Source organism: Zea mays, chromosome 5, assembly GCF_902167145.1.
Source record: "Zea mays cultivar B73 chromosome 5, Zm-B73-REFERENCE-NAM-5.0, whole genome shotgun sequence".
Taxonomy (NCBI): Eukaryota; Viridiplantae; Streptophyta; class Magnoliopsida; order Poales; family Poaceae; genus Zea; species Zea mays.
This window is the reverse complement of record NC_050100.1, coordinates 100466441-100487506: the sequence shown is the minus strand read 5'-3', so window position 1 is coordinate 100487506 and position 21066 is coordinate 100466441. Positions and strand designations below refer to the sequence as shown.

Here is a 21066-nt window from a genome sequence, read left to right as displayed (position 1 = left end):
CGGTCCTGTACCGTGAACCATCCGCCTCCACAGAGTACCACTGCGGTCCTTTCTGGTGTTTAGCGTTCGGATGGACGCCAACACAGACCAAGCTATGGAAAGTAATCTAGACCAATTTCGTTTTGTTAAATGAAAGAAAGAAGAAAAAAAACCTTAGTCCGTTGTGGTTCACGACTTGACATTTGCAGCTAGACTAACAAGGTAACAATGTTGAAAAAAGTAACCAAGCGAGAATCGGACGAACACCGCAGCAACACGTGCCTCGCGTCGGCACGCGTCTCCATTTTCTTTTGTCAGACAACAGGGGGGCGACCATGTATCCACCATTGATGTACACAGTCGCTTTGAAGAAAAGTACACGTATATGCCGTGCAGGCGATTACATAACTCCTCAAAACATATGATACATCAGTTGTCTTTTAGGGGTTCGCCGTTCGCCTACCGTGTAGCCTATTACATTATAGGAGTTACAAACGTTATCTGGCAGATAAAACCACACATGTCTGCCTGTTGCTAAGAATAGAGCGCTCCTGGCTACCCCGCTCTGAGTCCACGGGCCCTGAAGCTTATGGGGTGTTTGGTTTTAGAGACTAATTTTTAGTCTCTCCAATTTATTCCACTTTAGTCACTAAATTGTCAAATATGGAAACTAAAATAGAGTTATAGTTTCCATATTTTGCAATTTATAGACTAAAGTGGAATAAAATGGAGGGACTAAAAATTAGTCCCTAGTAACCAAACACTACCTTAATTTCAAGCCAGTCGATGCATCTCGATCTTGTGCTACTGCATGTCTTACACAAAACAAAAGAATCCGATCCCAATAGATCACCAGGCACTGTAGACAGACATTTCATCTTTATATTACTAGACTGACTGGGCTCTGCTGCAACATACCAATCAATATTCTAAATTTCTACCACTAAGCTACAAGCCTTTTTCTATCCTTTGGTTGCCATCTCCCCTTGCTGCGATAGAATCTTATCCATGGCCGAGAAATACGGCCAAGTCTTCATGCTTTCCGTATCCTTGCTTTCCTGCCAACGTCAGAGAATTACTACTGTCAGATATTGCAACGCGATCTGAAATACATATCAGCTATCTTGCTTCGTTCTACAGGACAGGCCGAGCAAAACAGCCTTCTATACTTGCTTCAGTGATTTTATAGGACTCAGAAGAAACGGAATTTATCACTGACCTCATATTTCTGAACTAGCGATGTCCATAGAGATTTGCACTGTGCCGGAGTACGACTTACTCCTTGGTTCAACATGGTATCAGAAATCTCCTTCCACAGTACCATTCTTCCTTTCACGCTCTGAAATTTCTCATTCATTTCGCCACGCATCTGTATTAAGCTCTTAATTTCCTCAGGTTTCCACTTGTTCCGTTTTGAGGATTTAACTGGAGCAGGAGCTGACTGGATTAATGAGTCCTGACCCATTATGCCAATCTTGCCGAAATTTTGTTTGTCCCCCCCATTGACGATCCGTGCAATTTTGACAGCTGTAGGGGATTTGAATGACTCCCAAAAGTGCTCCAATGTTTTAGGCTGATGTAAATCTGAAGAGAATAATGCTTCGCCATTGGAGCTTGTGGTTGCATCGTCGGGTGTTGTTCTCACAGTCTCGGGAAGGATTTCTGTGTGACAAAGTAGTGACGGGGTCAACACATCTTACAGTATCAAACAATGAAAAGCATAGAACAATGCACAGCCATACGAATTATTGAAAAACTAACAAGTCAATACAAAAGAGACACTTGATGCCAGCTTGAGTGTAGGATTATACCTGACCTGCAGACCAGCCTAAAGTTTCAAGACATGCTATGCAACACCTTATTCAAAGATACTAGAGAATTAGAGTAATTCATAAGAAACAATTTGTTAAGAGTACCTTCAGCATCCACCTCTGGGTTGTCTGGGTGTGTTTTATAACTGCCTTCAAGACTCGTAGCTGGACTCCTGCTCAGGTGGCTAGTAGCTGAGGACGGTCCAAAATTTCCAGATGCTTTAGTGTCGAGGTGTTCTGAGAAACCTGCTGTGGTGTTCTCTGTAGCAACAGCAATGACGTCAGGCCTCTTTCCACTATACTTCCGTACCATTTTCCTCAAGATTTCAGCTACCATCCTCTCCATGTGACTATGTGGACAATTCACAGGACAGCTTGACAATGCAGCATGAGCTGCTTTGTAGAGCGCGTCCAATAATCTTCCATTATCAAGCCATAGACATCTTGTGGTAATCTTAAATTTTCCTTTCAAACCTGACTGCGCTAACCCATGTTCCTTCTGAGGTCGGAAGATCTCCATACTGCAAAGGAATAACACGTGAAATGTTTAGGTGCACTTAACGACAAACACTATAGATGGTTTCACCATTTTGACTATTACAAAGTTCAACATAAATCACTCTGATTTCACATGAGGAGAAAAATTTGCCGAAGATAAATCTAGAAAATACTCCAGAACTGTATAAAGAAACTACCTTACAAAAATAATGCCATCAGATGCAATTCTTAGTCTCTCATCAACGCAGAGATCAGTGGATGTACCAAAAGCCTTATCACCATCACTATACATGAGCTGTAAATATCAAATGTCATGTTAGATATCATAGCTGTTAAAGACAAAGAAAAATTATGGTATAAAATAAATGGTTCACCTGAAGATCCTCCTTCCCTAATGAAACAAACCCATTGGACAAAACTCTTCTGTTTCTTAGATGTGACACACCAAGCATCTCTCCATTTTTTATTACCTGCAATCATAGTAGCAATCTAAGAACCCTACCAATGCTAACGAATATGAGTTTTGCTGTATTCTGGCAATGCAAATAATACTTGGAATTTGAAAAGAAAATAATAATTATACAGATCAAACAAGATTCCTTTATGAATACTCCATTGCTACTCTAGAAAAAAGGCCCTACATTTCTTACTGTAAGCTGAAATTCAATAGCCACTGCAAACTAATAACCGTGCACATATTCTCTCCCTTGTCATACAAATCCAGAGCACCAAGTTACTGAGGTTACTTACAGTTGTGTGCCTTATGCCAGTTGATCTTCCAAGTAATTCATGTTCTTTGAGAAATAGGAGTTCTCCATGAACAGGCAAGAAATGTTGTGGTTTAACAATCCGAAGAACTTCCTCCTGCAAATAATAAATCGAAGGCATGTCATCATCTTAAGGCAACATCACAACAGCGTAAAATAAGGAGAATGAAAATTTACCAGCTCCTCTCGGTAGGCATGTCCAGAGGTATGGAGGCCAGAATCTTTACCCATGATAATTTTGGGGCCAAGATCAGTGAGACGATTCATCATCTTCATTACCCGTGTCTCATTTCCAGGAATGACCTGAAAAAGAAAAGTATATGCAGGACAATAAATTGCAATGCTAACTCCCAAAACCAAAGCATTTTTTTGCGTATAAGGTAGCATTAACATTCTGGAATAGTGGAACGATTATAAAGATTAAGAAAAACATACAGAACTATTTTCAGATGTGTTTCTTCACTAGCATGTTCAGTATCAAATGCAAAGGATACATTACTTTCCAATGTTCTGCACTAGAAAATTTGGTGCCATTTTCCAGGCATTATCTTACTAATAGCAAATAATAATTTGTACAGGCCTTCAAATACCAAAAAAATATGCTTCATAATATAAGTAAGTCCTGTTCAATACAGTTGCGAGCATTAAAAGCACCCACTAATGTGAAGACATATGACCAATATTAAAAAGACCTAGACAGCTAACATGTATAACACCTCCCATGTGACTAATATGAAATATTGCGAAAGCTATGGTCAAAATAAAGTGAAGGATAAATAGCACAACCTTAGCTGAATAAAGAAGGACATCCTCTTTCGATAGTTTAAGAGCATGACTTCCCCCATAAGAAGCAAGATTCAGAGCTGCACGTGGCTCTCCCTGGCAAAGTTTAATACAGCGATGCAAGAGTTTTAAGGTGGCTGATGAGCACATGAAACATTTAGGCCTATATATATATATATATATATAGCATGTATGTCTTACTTGTGAACCTGTAGTGACCACCAGAAGATCTTTAGGCGCATATGCATCCATGTCCTCTACCTTGACCTGCAGGATGCTTCGACTATGCAATTAGGAAGAATACATTCTGTAACATCATAACATGTAACAACAAAATATTATGCCGACAGAGAAATCATGTAGCATATCTATGCGGTGACATCAACTTAAGGTAAACCATCATAATATCTAAAGATAACCGTCAAGCCATACTATCTAAATGTGAATAGAATTAGTGTAATTGGATGGATTGCATTGAGCCCTTGGACAGTTTATACAGACTACAAGACTTGGAAGGCAAGGCAACCCAACGATATATATGGCAGTCTACGATGCACAATATCTAAACTACCAAATATACTCTAACATCCCCCGCAGACGTAGCAGAGCATCACAGACAGTTAGACTGGATAAGAGGAGCCAAAGGATAAACCCCCTCCCTAGTTGGCGTAGCAATGCTGATGTTGCAACCAGAATAGAAACCAACAAGGAGCTCATGCAGATGACAATCCTTTGTGTCGATGTCGATGTAGCTAAGCTTAAGGGCATAGTTGTCATGGTTGAAGAAGTCATGCTGAAGGTAGCCGAGGTCAACGTAGTTGTGGTTGGGTTGTCGTGTTAGTGGAGCTGTAGGCGCAAGAGGCACCATGGTGATGGTGGAAGCGCGTCGAGGCAGTCATCATGGAAGGGAGCAATCCTAAGGTCGACGTGGTCAAGGTCATCTTAGATGAAAAACAATGATGCAATCGAGGTAGACGGGGCAGGAACATGAGGCTCGATACTGAAGTCGATGCAGTCAAGCTGCCTAGAGCAAGGTGTGGGCTGGGTTTGCTAGACCCAACAACGCATCGGAGACAAAAGCATGTGTTGATGTTGCCAATACCAAACATACAAGATAGAGGGCCACAACCATGTATCAACGTCTGAGGGATCAGAAGAGGTCTCGGCGACAATTGTGGTGCATAGAATGACGAGGTACAAGGTGTGGACGCAACATGTGGTTGTCGGAGTAGACGAAGTGAGGATGAGATATGTAGTTGTCCTGGACAAAGAAGCAGTGCTGCAACAAATGCGTCGAACCCGAAAGCGAGCAGTCTGGCGAAAGTGGATGCTCAGGAATGAGCAGTCTAGACGCAAGACGTGGTGGCGGTGATGGATAAGCAACGGTGGCATTACACTCATAGGTAGTGCTCCAAGTTGACAGCAAAGACCTGATCAGCAGGACAAAGACCTTATGCGGACAGATGGCACAGGAAAGTCGTTAATGCATATGAACGACAATGTAGATGACTAGATGCAACAACGAAGCGGACACACGAGCGGTGGTGTTGTGGCCCAACGAGGCGACACCATAGGAAGCCAACAGTCATATTGCTCGAAGACGATACATGGACTCTGATGGACGTCACGAGAGCTGGGCAGATCGCACATAATCGGTTGTACCAATCGAGTATGCGCGAGGTGGAGCAACAATGGAAGAAGTCGGTGGGGGCATCCTAATCTATGGTGGAAATGATGAAATGAAAATGTAGACCAAACTAAATGACCAAGACATGGGCAGGATGGCATCCCTTGGCATCGCATGCTTCGGCCAAGCCACACAGTCGAAGATGTAGATGTCAGCATGGTCAATGTCGGGGCTAGAGCAGGTACGCGCGAGGCCGACGGGCCTCACGATCCTGACCAGTGATCGGGCAAACCAACAACAATACAACAGCAACATCTTGTGTAGGAGCCCTAGGTGTGAGTAGCAAAGGCCCCCTCATCTTCTTACCTCTTCTCGACCCACAAAGTGACTCACAAGGTGAAACCCGTGAGAGAGAGACATAGAGCAATGGGGCGAGGAACAGCGCCGGTGGGGCCTGGCCCGATCGAGCAGAGGGCATGGAGCCTAGCGCACGACAACGGATGAGGTCGGTGTGTTGAGGCCGACTCCTTTCGAGGCAGAGCGCACCTGCGCGGTCACGCGGCCTAGACGTAGCAGGAGGCAGAGCGCACCCGCACCGCTGAGGCGAACCGCGAATGGCTAGGGTTAGGATCTAAACCTAAACTTGTGATACCATGAAGGTGAATGGAATTGGCGTAATTGGATGTTACATTAAGCCCTTGAGCGGTTTATAGATTACAAAGACGAGGCAAGACAACCCATGAATACATATGGCAGTCTATGATATACAATATCTAAACACCAAATACACTCAAACACTATCTCTACTCATAATCATTTAACACACCTAAGCAATTGAACACAACAACTGAATTTGCAATTGTTTCATTATATGTTTATATTAAATAAAGTCAAACCTTCCCAAGCAATGTCAAAGTGTATAAGTTGATTGTCTACCTTCTTAAGCTTTTGAGTTGAACTGGTTAGTGTGTCACTCTAACATGGTATCTGTTAGCGTACGTGTATATGGGTGTATATGGGCCAGGCCCACTAGGCATATATACCCTACTAGGGTTTCTCTATAACATTACATACTGCAATATGGTACCAAAGCCTTAGGTTTTGCTACAGCCGCCGCCGCCCCCTGCCTTGCTACAGCCGCCGCCGCCCCCCACCCTGCTTCCTCCAGCCACCGCGGCCCCTCCATGGTGGGTCGGCCGCCGCCCCCTCCCTTCTCCCCACGCGTCGGCGAGCCCTTTCCTCCCCTCTCCTATCGCGCTGCTCTTGCCGCGCCCCCGGCGGCCATCTTCCCCGCGGCTGGCGCCCACGGCGGCCTTCTCCCCCGCAGCCGGCGCGCCGCCGACCAACTCCCTCGCGGCAGGAGCGCCGCCAGACCTCGCCGCCCCTCTGGCGCCCGTCTCCCCAGCGGCCGGCGTGCTGCCGGTACTCCCTCCGGCACCCCTCCCCTCTGCGGCAGGCACCTCGCCACGCACCGCCGCGTCCCTGGCGACTCTCCCCTATGTGGGCAGCACACCAGCGGCAGCCGCCGCGCCCCCTGTCGCCCCCTTCCCCACCACATACGGTGTCTCCACCCTTGCGCGCCCCATCGCCGCTCTCGGCGCACCGACGGGGCACGCCTTCGTCATCACTACTGCGCTGCCCCCCACCGACGGCCCGCCCCCGCCCGCGCCAACCCAATCCGCCACCCTCGCGGCCGCCCCTGGCCCTGACAGGTCTCAGCCGACCCCTGTGCTCTCCCTGCCGGATGCCGCCCTGCTTCGCTCCTAGCTACTGGCGACGGGATTTCCATATGTCCCACTCGACACGCCTGACGGGGCTCCCGTGCGTAGCATCCCCCTACCGACGACTGTCTACAGCCAGCCGTCCGCCATCACCTCCTCCCTGCGCTACTTCAGATGACGCTGCTGCCATTCTCGCCGCCACCCACGCAGCTGTTACGGCTGCTCGCCAGCGGGCCCAGGACGCCGCCCGTGCTCTTGAGCAAGAGCAGGCGGTTGTCGACGCCATCGAGCGTCAGTACGCCGAGACCTACCGCCGTCTCGACGGCAAGGGCGTGTCGGATGGCTCTCCCACGTCCGCTCGCCACAGCGCCGACACCTTCGAGCCCACACCAGCCCCGGCCTCAACCCTTCGCGCTTCTCTTCACGCTTAGGCGGCGGCCCTCACCAGCATCGGGGCGACCGTCACCGACGTTCTTGTGCCGGACTCCACTCAGTACCCCCGGTGGCGCGACCAAGTCCTGCAGACCCTCCGCCGCTACGCCCTTGCCGACCACGTCCTCTCAGCGGTCCCTGACCCGTCAGAGGATTGGCTTCTGATGGACGAGGTGGTGCTTTCCAGGATCCATGGCACCCTCACGGCCGAACTTCAGGACATCGTCCGCATGTCGGACGATACTGCTCACCGGATCTGGGGTGCCCTTGAGGCTCAGTTCCGCGGCCACCGCCAGACTCGGATCCTGTACCTCGAGACCGCCTTCCGTCAGCTTGCTCAGGGCGATCTCTCTGTGGACGAGTACTGTCGTCAGATGAAGACGATGGTGGACACTCTCCGCACCCTCGGGGCACCCATCACTGACGAGTGCCTCGTGCTCAACCCCCTCCGCGGTTTGAGCCCTCGCTTCGATCATGTGACGCCCATTCTTACCCGCATGAAGCCTTTTCCAACTTTTGCGGAGACCAAGAATGATCTGCTTCTCGAGGAGCTTCGCCTCTCCGCCACTGCGACCGCCGCTCCCGCCACGGCACTCTACAGCGCTCCTCGGGCTGCCCCCTCTGCCTCCGGGGGGGGGGGGGGGGGGGCTCCTCTTCACCGCACTTCGGTCCCCTGCCGCCTGGAGCTCTTCGACAGCCTACTGGCTCCGGGGGGGTCGCGGCCGTGGTCGCAAGAGTGGACGTAGTGGCACGACGGGCGGCCGAGGCACGACAGGTGGTTCCCAGTGGCCATCTGTCTACAAGTGGACTGGCACCATCCACATGTGGCCTGGGCCGTCCGCGGCTGCCTCGGCTCCTCGCCCCGCCACCCCTCAGCAAGTCTTCTTTGCCGCTCCACCTCTGGCAGCGCCCTCGGCACCTCCTCAGCCGCAGCAGGGGCTCCTTCCCCTTCCGGAGCCTCCGACCCGGCCCGTGTGGGGGCCCTGGACAAATGGGTGGGACACGCAGTCTCTCGCCAACTCCTTCTCCACGATGACAGTGGCCCCACCCACCTCGATCTCTGACTGGGTGGCTGACTCCGGTGCCTCCTACCACACCACCCCGGACGCAGGTATTCTGTCCTCCACCTCTCCCCCCCCCACCCTTCCCTTCCTTCTTCCATCGTGGTTGGAAACGGCTCTGCCCTTCCCGTCACCTCAGTAGGTGACGCGGTCCTTCCCGGTCCTTTCCGTTTATCCAACGTTCTTGTTGCTCCCCACATCATTCAAAATCTTCTCTTCGTCCGTCATTTCACTACTAACAACTCTTGTTCCATGGAATTTGACCCGTTTGGTCTTTCTGTGAAGGATCTTGCCACCAGGACCCTCCTCGCTCGGTGTGACAGCCCCGAACCGCTCTACACACTTCGCCTGCCTGCTTCCACTACACCGACCTCTGCCCCACATGTTCTTGCAGCAGCCGCCTCTTCTGTGACTTGGCATCGTCGTCTCGGTCACCCCGGTCGTGATGTGATGTCCAAGCTCTCCAACAGCACCTCTGGTTCAGGTTGTAGGGGATCTTTTGAGCACCTCTGTCATGCTTGTCAGTTAGGTCGCCATGTTAGGCTTCCCTTCCCCATCTCCTCTTCTAGAGCAGCAGGCATTTTTGATCTGATACACTGTGATGTATGGACATCCCCTGTAATCAGCATTTCTGGCTATAAGTATTATTTACTCATTCTCGATGACTTCTCGCATTATCTCTGGACTTTTCCTTTACGTCAAAAGTCTGACACTTATCCCACCTTGTCTCATTTCTTTGCTTGGGTCTCCACACAGTTTAGTCGCACCATCCGGAGCATCCAGTGCGACAACGGGCGCGAGTTCTATAACAATGCGTCCCGTGACTTCTTCCTCTCTCGTGGCGTCCATCTCCACATGTCTTGCCCCTACACGTCTCCCCAGAACGGCCGGGCTGAGCGTATGATTCGCACGACGAACGATGTCGTGCGCTCTCTACTCTTCCAGGCTTCCCTTCCCGCTCGTTACTGGGCTGAGGCCCTCGCCACTGCCACCTACCTGCTCAACCGTCTCCCCACCAAGGCGGTTGCCCACCCCACCCCTTACTTCGCTCTCTTCGGCATCCATCCCTCTTACGACCATCTTTGTGTCTTTGGGTGCGCTTGCTACCCCAATCTCTCTTCCATTGCTCCTCATAAGCTTGCCCCTCGCTCCACGCGTTGTGTCTTCCTCGGTTACTCTCCCGACCATAAGGGTTATCGGTGTCTTGACCTCGCCTCCCACAGAGTCCTCATTTCTCGCCATGTCGATTTTGATGAGTCGGATTTCCCTCTTTCCTCCACCCCCACTCCCTCTCTAACCAAGCTCGACGTGTTCCTCGACCTCGATCATGTGTCCGGTTCGTCCACTTCGCCGCCTAGCGCGGCCCTGCCTGCGCCACCCACCCCCGCACTGCCACGTGCGGCCTCGACGCCCTCTGCGCCGCCCTCCCCCACAACACGTGCGGCCTCGACACCCTCTGCGCCGCCCTCCCCGGCACAGCCACGTGCGGCCTCGGCGCCCTCTGCGCCGCCCTCCCCCGCACAGCCACGTGCGGCCTCGGCGTCCCCTCTGTCGCCTCGCGCGGCCCCACCGTCTCCCACACACCGCTCCGTCGTCTCGCTACACCGACCCCATCCAGACATACCAGCGCCGTGGTCGACGCGGTACCCCGGCTCGTTCTCGCGCCGAGGCCCCGATCTATCACCCCGTCGTCGTCCACCACGATCCTCGACACATCCATCCTATGGTCACCCGTCGTGCGGCCGGTGTCCTTCGGCCACCTGATCGCCTGATTCTCTCCGCGGCCTCCTCTTCAGCTCTTCCGCCGGTACCCACGACTGTCCGTGGTGTGCTTGCCGACCCACAGTGGTGGCGCGCCATGGAAGCTGAGTACGAGGCCCTTCAGGCTAACCACACCAGGGACCTGGTGCCTACTCCACCTGGCGCCAACGTGGTCACCGGGAAATGGATCTTCAAGCTGAAACTGCACGCTGACGGGTCCCTGGAGCGGTACAAGGCCCGTTATGTGCTCCAAGGCTTCACCCAGCGCCCTGGGGTCGACTACGACGAGACCTTCAGTCCGGTGGTCAAGCCTGCCATCATCCGGACTGTTCTGACTCTCGCGGTGAAAGACTACCGACAGATCAGCTTAGTCCACAGTTTTGCCAAGTTAGTCACAAAGATTTTGGCGAATAGGCTGGCACCGCACCTCCCTGATCTGGTTTCCAATAACCAAACAACATTTATCAAAGGTCGAAGCATTCAAGATAATTTCCTGCTGGTTCATCAGTTGGCTAGGTCCCTGCACAGAAGCAAGCAGCCCCATGTAATGCTCAAGCTAGACATGACCAAAGCCTTTGATTCTGTCTCATGGTCTTTTTTGCTGGAAATCATGCAACACCTGGGCTTTGGCAGGAGGTGGTGTAATCTCATCAACTTACTCCTCTCCACTGCATCTATGCAGGTCTTGATAAATGGGCAGCCCGGACAGACAATTTCTCACCTCCGTGGACTTAGGCAAGGGGACCCGCTCTCGCCCATGCTTTTTATTCTCGTCATGGATGTCCTTAACTCCTTGGTTTCAGCTGCCAGCCAAGAGAACCTTTTGCAGCCTATTCATGGAGGTCTCAGTTTACATCGTATATCGTTATATGATGATGACGTGGTCCTCTTTGTGAGACCAGCCAGCAGTGATCTGCGCATGGTCAAGGGGATTTTAGATTGTTTCGGTCATGTTTCTGGCCTCCGTTGCAACCTGCTTAAGAGCGCTGCGGTGCCCATACAATGTTCTGAGGAGGATATTGCCTTGGTGTCTGGTGAACTTCCCTGTACAATCTCTAATTTTCCATGCACTTACCTGGGTCTCCCACTCACCCTTCGCAAACCACCGTAAGCTGTGCTCCTGCCCCTGGTGGACAAGGTGGCGGCCAAGCTTCCTGGGTGGAAGGCACCACTTTTGAATCGTGCTGGCAGATTGGTAGTGGTTAAAGCTGTATTGGCCACAACTCTTATCCATTTAATGACTGCTTTGGACTTACCGAGATGGATGATCAGATCAGTTAATAAGCTTAAAAGAGGTTTTCTGTGGAAGGGTCATGTGCAAGCTTGTGGGGGATGCTGTCTAATATCCTGGACGAATGTGCAGCGACCCCTGTAAGCAACAGGACTCTTACTCTCATCGAGAGAATGACACTACGAGTTGGGGCAATTTTCGTTTATTTCTCACACACTACTCAAAATGTCATACCAATCTAAGGGTTGGAGACACATATTTATAGCCCTAGAGGCTGCACTACCACACTACACAACAGGATTGTCCTCTAGATGCTAAAAGCTAAAAGAGACTAAAGAGGACAGTCAAAAAGCTCATGTTGTCCTCTAGATGCTAAAGGGGATGTTGTCCCTTCAGTCCTGCAACACGCTGTCCTCCACAGATGCTCAAGACTTATTCCATCGTTCTCCCCCTAAGTCTTGGGCGTCGTCTTGTGGGAAAGTTGGGCCACCCCGGACCTGGAGCAAAGCTAAAGAAACTTGATCCTTGTTGGAACTTGCTCTCCTGGGCAAGTGGATCCAACGGGGAAGTGGAAAGAGTGCAAGCAAAGCTTAACGTGGGATGACAATTGCTCTGTAAATCTGGCCTCCCAAGGGCACTGTACGACGGTATTTATAGGTACCCGAGTGTCCAACGTCCCAAGGCAAGGACGTTTATGCCCTCGGGTACCCGTACTATCCCAGAATATTCTCATAAAGGGAGGTTACAGACCGTCATTACAGAAAATCTATTACAGATGAGGCTCGTAACATGCTTGTCCACGCGGGGCCCGTTACAGTGGGCCGAATTCCACGTGGGCCTCCGGGCGAGATGAGGACGCAGGACTAGCAGACTTCGTCGGAGTCTGGCCTTCGCCTTGCAATGGAGAGGACGAAGGGCAACCGCGCCGATCATCTCGCCTTCGTTGGTGTAGCGAGGCGACGAAGGCTTCGCACGAAGGGTAGCGTCTTCGCCTTCGCCCCAACATTTGCCCTCCGAGGGACCAGTTCGACTGAGTCATCTGGTGCCGAAGACGTCGCTAGATGGTGGAGACGCTGCCCTCGCTCGAAGTGGTCCCGCAGGGGTTTTTGAGGTGACCTTTGATGGACGTGGCACTGTTGGACTGCGGGTTTCCCGAAGCGCCGTGCCGTGTGTATGAAAAGGGCGGCGCGGCTCGGGCTGACTCTTACCTTTGCGTGCGCCGGAAAACCCTAAGCTTTTGAAACCGCTCGCCCGCTCGCCTGCCCTCCTTGTTCCTCTACATCGGAGATCTGGCCCGCGTCAAGCAAACCGCGCGCCGCCGCCGACGATACGTAGCAATGTCATCTTCTTCCTCATTTGCTGCAAATGCGCCGCCGGCCGATTCGTCGTCCGAAGATACCTTGAGCGATTTGGCGGCGGTGGAGTTACAGCCGGGCCACACGGTGGAGTTCGGCGTTTCGAGGATTTCCTCGGTTCGCATGCAGGATATGCAGCAGTTGGGGTATTTTGGGAACGGTGTTGGGCGCGTCCCGGGGGCGGAAGAGATTCCCGAGCCTGAGGGCGAGTTAGTCGTGTTTGAGGCGTTCTTCATCGCCGGCCTTCGCCTACCTGCGCATCGTTTCGTGGCGGAGGTCCTGCAGAGGTTTGAGGTCCAGGTCCACCAGTTGACACCTAACGTCGTGGTGGCCCTGGTGAAGTATGTCTGGGCGGTGACTTCGTACAGCGGTCAGCCTTCCGTAGAGGTCTTCGCCAAGAATTACTGTCTGCACTAGCAAAAGAGAAAGATTGGAAGTAAGATAGCACAGTTTGGATCGTGCACCTTCACGCCGAGGACCGGAAAGACTTCGGCGGAAGTCGTGGAATTAGTTCCCTGTGCTCACAACAAGTGGGGCAACTGGTGGGATTATTGGTTTTATGTTTCGGGAAGCGAAGTCGAAGACCTCCCAGGGCTCCCCGCGGCCGTAATGTGCTCCCACTGTTATGTGGCATTCCCACCATTTGAGGTAGCGGAGGATGATGAGGACGAAGGGGCCCTCCGGTGCGCTGCCCGCATGAGCAGCGGGCGTGATTTGGTTAAGAATTCATTGGTTATGGAGTGTGGCCCCTGGCGCATGGATGGGTGCTTGGCGAAGTATGCCCTCGCCAGATGCCCAGATGCCTACTTTGGGCCAGCAGCTGGTGCGAAGTCCGGCCTTCGCTTTGGATCTGCGCGACCGAGACCCAGCCGCGTTCGTTCGTGAAGTGGAGGATGGGGCTGTGAGGATTGTAGGGCGGTATGCGCCGAGGACGGAGAGTCTACGGAGTTGGGATATTCGTGGATCCAATGTTCGCTTGAATCGGTTCTTCGAGTTAAACTGTTTGCCATACGGTGGTTACCCTGGAGACGACATTGCTGCGGCTGTTGACCGCCGCGGGAAAAAGCCAGTGGTCGTGGCTGAGGAAGGCCCTTCGCGGGAGGCTGCCCCGGCCATTAAGAAGAGAAAAATAGGTACTGCAGTTGGGGGGTTGGGGGTCTCTGATCGTTTTGTTGTGCAGTTGATGGGGACTTGTGCGGCCCTCGGGGGAAGGATGTCTTCGCCCGAGCTCCGGGAGTCTTCGACGCGAATGCTGAAGGTTACCGGGGGTCGATGGCCAAGGAACGTTCCGATTCCCTGGGCGGCCGGCGAGGACATATTTACGTCTCGCTTTTGACTGTCCTCTGTAGTCTCTTTAGCATCTAGAGGACAATCCTGTTGTGTAGTGTGTGTGAGAAGGTGTGGTAGTGCAGCCCCTAGGGCTATAAATATGTGTCCTCAACCCCTCTAAGGGTATGGCATTGTGTAGTTTTGAGGAAATAAACAGAAAAATTGCCTCAACTCATAGTGTCATCCTCTTGATGAGAGTTAGAGTCCCTCTACTAACAATTGGTATCAAAGGCAAACTATCCTGCAGCCTAAACATCTCGTGCTCATGTCCTTCCCGCGCCTCTCCCCACACTCAGTCGACAGCAAGAGCTCCAACTGTTCCTTCCTCCCCTGCTCAGACGAGCAGCCTTTCGTCTGAGACAGCCTCTTCCACACGCAGCGACCCCTCACTAGCCCACCATGTCCCTACGCTCGGCCACTTCGAGTGCGCGGCGCCAGCAGGAGGCCGAGGTCGCCGCGGCACAAGAACGCGAGCGAGCAGCAGCAGCGGCTGCAGCGACAGCGGCGAGGGCAGCACGGTTGGCGGCGGCGGAACTGGCAGCGGCGAGAGCGGAAGTAGAAGCAGCGGAGGCGGCAGATGCTGCACGTGCGGCGGCAACAGAGCTCGAGGTTCTGCGCGGCAGTAGAGCTGGCAGCTCTGCTTCTGTCGACGACAACACCGACGAAGAGCTCAGGCTGGCGAGGGAATCAGCGCGAGAGCAGGCGGCACAGTGGGCAGCTGCGCATCCCCATGGGGGCGCGCGTGGCGGCAACCCAGATAGGCGCCGACGCGCTGACGGCGCTCCAGGCGAGGGCGCACGCGGCGGCAGCCCAGACGGGCGTAGACGCGCCGGCGGTGCTCCCGGCGGCGGCGACCGAGTCGACGGAGATCGCGGCCTCTACAGGCGGTCCGACTCTCCCTCCCCAGATCGGTACCATGGTCGCCGCATGGCCCAGGCCATTGTCAGGGACATCGGTCCCGGCGGTGGGTGGCCTACCCTCACCAAGACCAACTACGTCGAGTGGGCCGCGGTGATGAGGGTACGGCTCCAGGTTCGCCACATGTGGGAAGCAGTTCGTTACGACGACGTCGACTACCACGAGGATCGGCGGGCGCTGGATGCCCTCATTGCTGCAGTCCAGCCCGAGATGCAGTTTTCGCTTTCCCAGAAGCAGACTGCCAAGGAGGCCTGGGACGCCATCGCTGCGACCCGCATCGGCAGCGATCGTGCCCGCAAGACCACACTGCAGGCACTTCGCAAGGAGTGGGAGAACTTGGCCTTCAAGCCAGGTGAGGATGTTGATGACTTTGCTCTCCGCCTCAACACTCTGTTGCAGAAGATGGTGCAGTTCGGCGACGACACCTACACCTACGATGAGGAGAGAGCTGTTGAGAAGCTCTTCTGTTGCATCCCCGAGAAGTACAGGCAGATTGCTCGCTCGATCGAGTCTCTGCTAGACCTCTCCACGATGACGATCGAAGAGGCGATTGGTTGCCTCAAGGTGGTCGACAGCGACGAACCACAGGCTCTCTCTGGGCCTATCACTATCGGCGGGAAGCTACATCTCACTCGGGAGCAGTGGGAGGCCTGCCAGGGTGACAAGAAGAAGGGGGAGTCCTCCTCGACACGAGGCCGCAAACGCGGCAAGCCGCGCAAGGCGCGTGGAGGCGCCCAGGGCGGGGCGCGAGGACATGCTGAGGGTGGTGCACGTGGAGGTGCCCAAGGCGGCGCCGTCGGCAACAAGAAGCCGGCACGAGACGACGGCTGCCACAACTGCGGCAAGCTTGGCCACTGGGCCAAGGATTGTCGGCAGCCACGACGTGGCCAGGCCAACGTCGCACAGGCGGAGGCGGAGGAGGAGGCCCTGCTCCTGGCACATGCAAGCATCGAGCCATCTCCAGCGGCACCGGCCGCAGCGGCACTCCTCCACCTTGATGAGTCGAAAGCACGCGCTTTCCTCGGCGACGGCTCCAACAAGGACATAATCGAAGGATGGTGCCTCGACACCGGCGCCACTCATCACATGACCGGCCGACGGGAGTTCTTCACCGAGCTTGACTCTAGCGTCCGAGGCTCCGTCAAGTTTGGGGATGCCTCCGGCGTAGAGATCAAGGGCGCCGGCTCAGTCGTCTTCACCGCCGCGTCTGGTGAGCACAGGCTGCTCACCGGAGTCTACTACATCCCCGTGTTGAGGAACTCTATCATCAGCTTGGGACAGCTGGATGAGAACGGTTCGCGCGTGGAGGTCGAGCACGGAGTCATGAGGATCTGGGATCCCTCTCGTCGCCTTCTTGCCAAGGTACGCAGGAGTCCAAATCGGCTATACATCCTCAATGTGAAGGTGGCGCAACCTTGCTGCCTTGCTGCTCGTCGAGACGACGGGGCATGGCAGTGGCACGAGCGCTTCGGGCACCTTAACTTCGAGGCCCTGAAGCGGCTCAGTGCCAAGGAGATGGTACGAGGCCTGCCGTGCCTTGACCATGTGGAGCAATTCTGCGATGTCTGCGTGTTGACAAAGCAGAGACGGCTCCCCTTTCCCCAGCAATCGAGCTTCCGAGCCAAGGAGAGGCTCGAGCTCGTGCATGGGGACTTGTGTGGCCCGGTGACACCAGCCACACCAGGAGGACGACGCTACTTCTTGCTGCTCATCGACGATCTCTCCCGCTATATGTGGGTGATGATCCTTGGCAGCAAGGGAGAGGCTGCGAACGCCATCAGGCGTGTGCAGGTCGCTGCGGAGGCGGAGTGCGGCCGCAAGCTGCGCGTGTTGCGCACTGACAACGGCGGCGAATTCACGGCGGCTGAGTTCGCGTCGTACTGCGCGGATGAGGGCGTTCAGCGCCACTACTCCGCGTCGTACAGCCCGCAGCAGAACGGCGTCGTCGAGCGGCGCAACCAGACGGTTGTGGGGATGGCTCGGGCTCTCCTCAAGCAGAGAGGAATGCCAGCTGTCTTCTGGGGAGAGGCGGTGGTGACAGCGGTTTACATCCTCAACCGCTCGCCCACCAAAGCTCTCAACGGGATGACACCGTACGAGGCTTGGCATGGGCGCAAGCCAGCGGTCTCTCACCTACGGGTCTTCGGCTGTCTCGCGTTCACCAAGGAGCTTGGCCACATCAGCAAGCTCGACGATAGGAGCACCCCGGGGGTGTTCATTGGCTACGCGGAGGGCTCGAAGGCCTACCGCATCCTTGACCCAAGAACACAACGTGTGCGCACGGTGCGCGACGTAGTGTTCGACGAAGGGCGAGGATGGGCGTGGGACAAGGCGGTGGACGACGGCACGACTCCGACGTACGACTTCACCATCGAGTACGTCCACTTTGAGGGAGCTGGGGGAGTAGGCAACTCTTCTCCGAGCAGGTCTACCCCAGCCCCCAAGTCTCCACCGACTCCAGTGCCACACTCTCCAGCTCCGGCTACAACGAGCTCTTCACCACCACGCACTCCATCCACGACTCCGGCTACAGCGAGCTCTTCGCCACCATGTACTCCAGCACCGACAGTACCCTCTACGGGAACGCCCTCTCCGACACCAGCTCGTGTCGAGCACGACCCGGTGGAGCTCGTGACCCCTCTGTCCCGCGACGAGGAGCGCATCGACGCGTGCTACGACGGCGAGCCGTTGCGGTATCGAAGAGTGGAGGGCCTTCTCATCGACCCGTCGGTGCCAGGCCCTGCATCTCGCATTCTGGCAGGAGAGTTGCATCTTGCATGCGACGATGGTGAGCCTCGGTCTTTCGCGGAGGCCGAGAAACATGCGGCTTGGCGTGCCGCGATGCAGTCGGAGATGGACGCGGTTGAGACAAACCGCACCTGGGAGCTCGCTGATCTCCCTCATGGTCATCGTGCGATCACCCTTAAATGAGACAAACCGCACCTGGGAGCATCTAGAAGACAACAGTCGCTTTTGACTGTCCTCTGTAGGGATGTTCCTAAAACATCCGAATTGTATCACAAATTTAATATTTTAGCATAGATATACATAGAATTTAAAGCTAATTTTTGGCAATGTTATTAAGAATATTATGAAGTATTTAAATAAATTTTTATATAATTTTTTATGTATATTATTTTCTTCCTACAATAAAAAAGGTGAAAAAACATCTGAATCCGTATTCGAATAGACATCCGAAGTTTATATCAATTATTTAAAAATATATAGAATGAATTTAATGTTTATTTTTTGTGAAGATTAATAGCCTCAATGCTAAAAACAAGAATATAAATTTACATAGCAAATTCTATTTGTTATTTGTTCATAATCGAAGAAAGAAGACCAAAAATTTGACATCCGAATAAATATCCGGATCCATCCCTAGTCCTCTGTAGTCTCTTTAGCATCTAGAGGACAATCCTGTTGTGTAGTGTGTGTGAGAAGGTGTGGTAGTGCAGCCCCTAGGGCTATAAATATGTGTCCCCAACCCCTCTAAGGGTATGGCATTGTGTAGTGTTTGAGGAAATAAACAGAAAAATTGCCCCAACTCATAGTGTCATCCTCTTGATGAGAGTTAGAGTCCCTCTACTAACAGGTTGTACGGCGCGGAGTAGTGGCGCTAGGGGTGGATATCGGGCTGGCTCGACTCGGTTTGACTCGAGCTGGCTCGTTTTGATAACGAGCCAGCTCGACTCGACTCGTTATGGTAACGAGCTGGAGAAGCTGCTCGACTCGGCTCGTTTAGTAACTCGGTCTGACTCGATTAACTCGTGAGCCAACTCGTTATCAAAATTGCCACAAGTAGTGAGCCAACACGCCGCACGCGTCGGGCACACGCCGCACATCTGGCCGCGGTGGCGGTCGAGCTTGCGCAGCGCGACCTCGTGCTCCATCCGGAGGAAGTTGCACTTGGTGCGGAGGATCTCCGCCTGGAACTGCCACTTCTTCCGTTCCTCGGCGTCTTCCTGCGACCGCGGCGCCGGCGATGGCGGTGCGGACTCCAGCCCGCGCACGCGGCGCTCCATCTCGAACGGCGCGCCGAGGTTGACCGGCCTCGCCAGCGGCGGGCGGGTCTGCGCGCGCCCCGTGCCCCGCTGGGCCTGATGCCGCCCGGCCTCCTCGCCAGGTTGAGGTTGATGGCCCTCAGCGTCGCCGCCGCGTGGTGGCTCTTGGCCCTCAGCGGCGCTAGGGTTTCATTTTAAGGGAGAGAGTGAGAGACCGAGAGGGTGAGTGGGTGAGGGTGACCATGAGGGTCTGAGGGAGAGCAGCTGTGTGACTGTGTGAGTTGTGGGCTGCTCGATATGGGGCTGGGGCGGTCAACAGTGCATGGGCCGTGGGAGTGAGGATGAATGTACAACTCGTTTGGCTCGCGAGTAACTCACGAGCCAGCTCGAGTTTGGCTCGTTAAGAACTGAGTTAAATTGTTAGCTCAGCTCGTGACTCATTTTCAACGAGCCGAGTCGAGTCGAGTCACTAATGAGTCGAGTCGAGCGAGTTACCGAGCCTCGAGTTTTTTGTCCAGCCCTAAGTGCGTTGAACGCCCTCATCCGCGAAGTACGACGCGAACTCAGCCGCCGTGAATTCGCCACCGTTGTCGGTGCGCAGCACACGCAGCTTGCAGCCGCACTCCACCTCCACAGCGACCTGCACACGCCTGATGGCGTTCGCAGCCTCTCCCTTGCTACCAAGGATCATCACCCACATGTAGCGGGAGAGATCGTCGACGAGCAACAAGAAGTAGTGTCGTCCTCCTGGTGTGGCTGGTGTCACCGGGCCACACAAGTCCCCATGCACGAGCTCGAGCCTCTCCTTGGCTCGAAAGCTCGACAGCTGGGAAAGGGGAGTCGTCTCTGCTTTGTCAACACGCAGACGTCGCAGAACTGCTCCACATGGTCAAGGCACAGCAGGCCTCGTACCATCTCCTTGGCACTGAGCCGCTTCAGGGCCTCGAAGTTAAGGTGCCCGAAGCGCTCGTGCCACTGCCATGCCGAGGATCTGGGACCCCTCTCGTCTCGACGAGCAGCAAGGCAGCAAGGTTGTGCCACCTTCACATTGAGGATGTAAAGTCGATTTGGACTCGACGACGAGAGGGGTCCCAGATCCTCATGACTCCATGCTCGACCTCCACGCGCGAACCGTTCTCATGCAGCTGTTCCAAGCTGGTGATAGAGTTCCTCAACGTGGGGATGTAGTAGACTCCGGTGAGCAGCATGTGCTCACCAAACGCGGCGGTGAAGACGACTGAGCCGGCACACTTGATTTCTACGTCGGAGGCGTCCCCAAACTTGACGGAGCCTCGGACGCTAGAGTCAAGCTCGGCGAAGAACTCTCGTCGGCCGGTCATGTGATGCGTGGCGCCGGTGTCGAGGCACCATCCTTGGATCATGTCTTTGCTGGAGCCGTCGCCGAGGAAAGTGCGTGCTTTCGACTCATCAAGGTGGAGGAGTGCCGCTGGAGAAAGCTCGATGCTTGCATGTGCTAGGAGCAGAGCCTCCTCCTCCGCCTCCGCTTGTGCGACGTTGGCCTGCCCACATCGTGGCTGTCGACAGTCCCTGCCCCAGTGGCCAAGCTTGCCACAGTTGTGACAGCCATTGTCTCGTGCCGGCTTCTTGTTGCCGACGGCGCCACCTTGGGCACCTCCACGGGCACCACCCTCAGCATGTCCTCGCGCCCCGGCCTAGGCGCCTCCACGCGCCTTGCGCGGCTTGCCGCGTTTGCGGCCTCGTGTCGAGGAGGACTCCCCCTTCTTGTCACCTTGGCAGGCCTCCCACTGCTCCCGAGTGAGATGTAGCT

The 21066-nt window shown here is 54.1% G+C and overlaps 1 protein-coding gene across 8 annotated transcripts in view; it reads right to left on the bottom strand.

The window, feature by feature from the left end:
- Positions 1 to 343: 343 nt before the first annotated feature.
- Positions 344 to 21066, bottom strand: part of LOC103626744 (uncharacterized) — a 52061-nt gene continuing 31338 nt past the window's right edge. For 5 of the 8 annotated variants that reach the window (XM_008647122.2, XM_035959095.1, XM_035959096.1 and 2 more), the window contains 9 exons: positions 4040 to 4105; positions 3842 to 3934; positions 3233 to 3358; positions 3039 to 3152; positions 2663 to 2758; positions 2486 to 2583; positions 1896 to 2311; positions 1199 to 1641; positions 344 to 1037 (listed from right to left, as the gene is read on the bottom strand). In XM_008647122.2, the coding sequence (XP_008645344.1) occupies positions 942 to 1037; positions 1199 to 1641; positions 1896 to 2311; positions 2486 to 2583; positions 2663 to 2758; positions 3039 to 3152; positions 3233 to 3358; positions 3842 to 3934; positions 4040 to 4105 (1548 nt within the window). In that variant the 3' untranslated portion in view covers positions 344 to 941. The remainder of the gene's footprint in view (positions 1038 to 1198; positions 1642 to 1895; positions 2312 to 2485; positions 2584 to 2662; positions 2759 to 3038; positions 3153 to 3232; positions 3359 to 3841; positions 3935 to 4039; positions 4106 to 21066) is intronic. The other 3 variants (XR_004849539.1, XR_004849541.1, XR_004849540.1) reach the window with 1 other exon arrangement.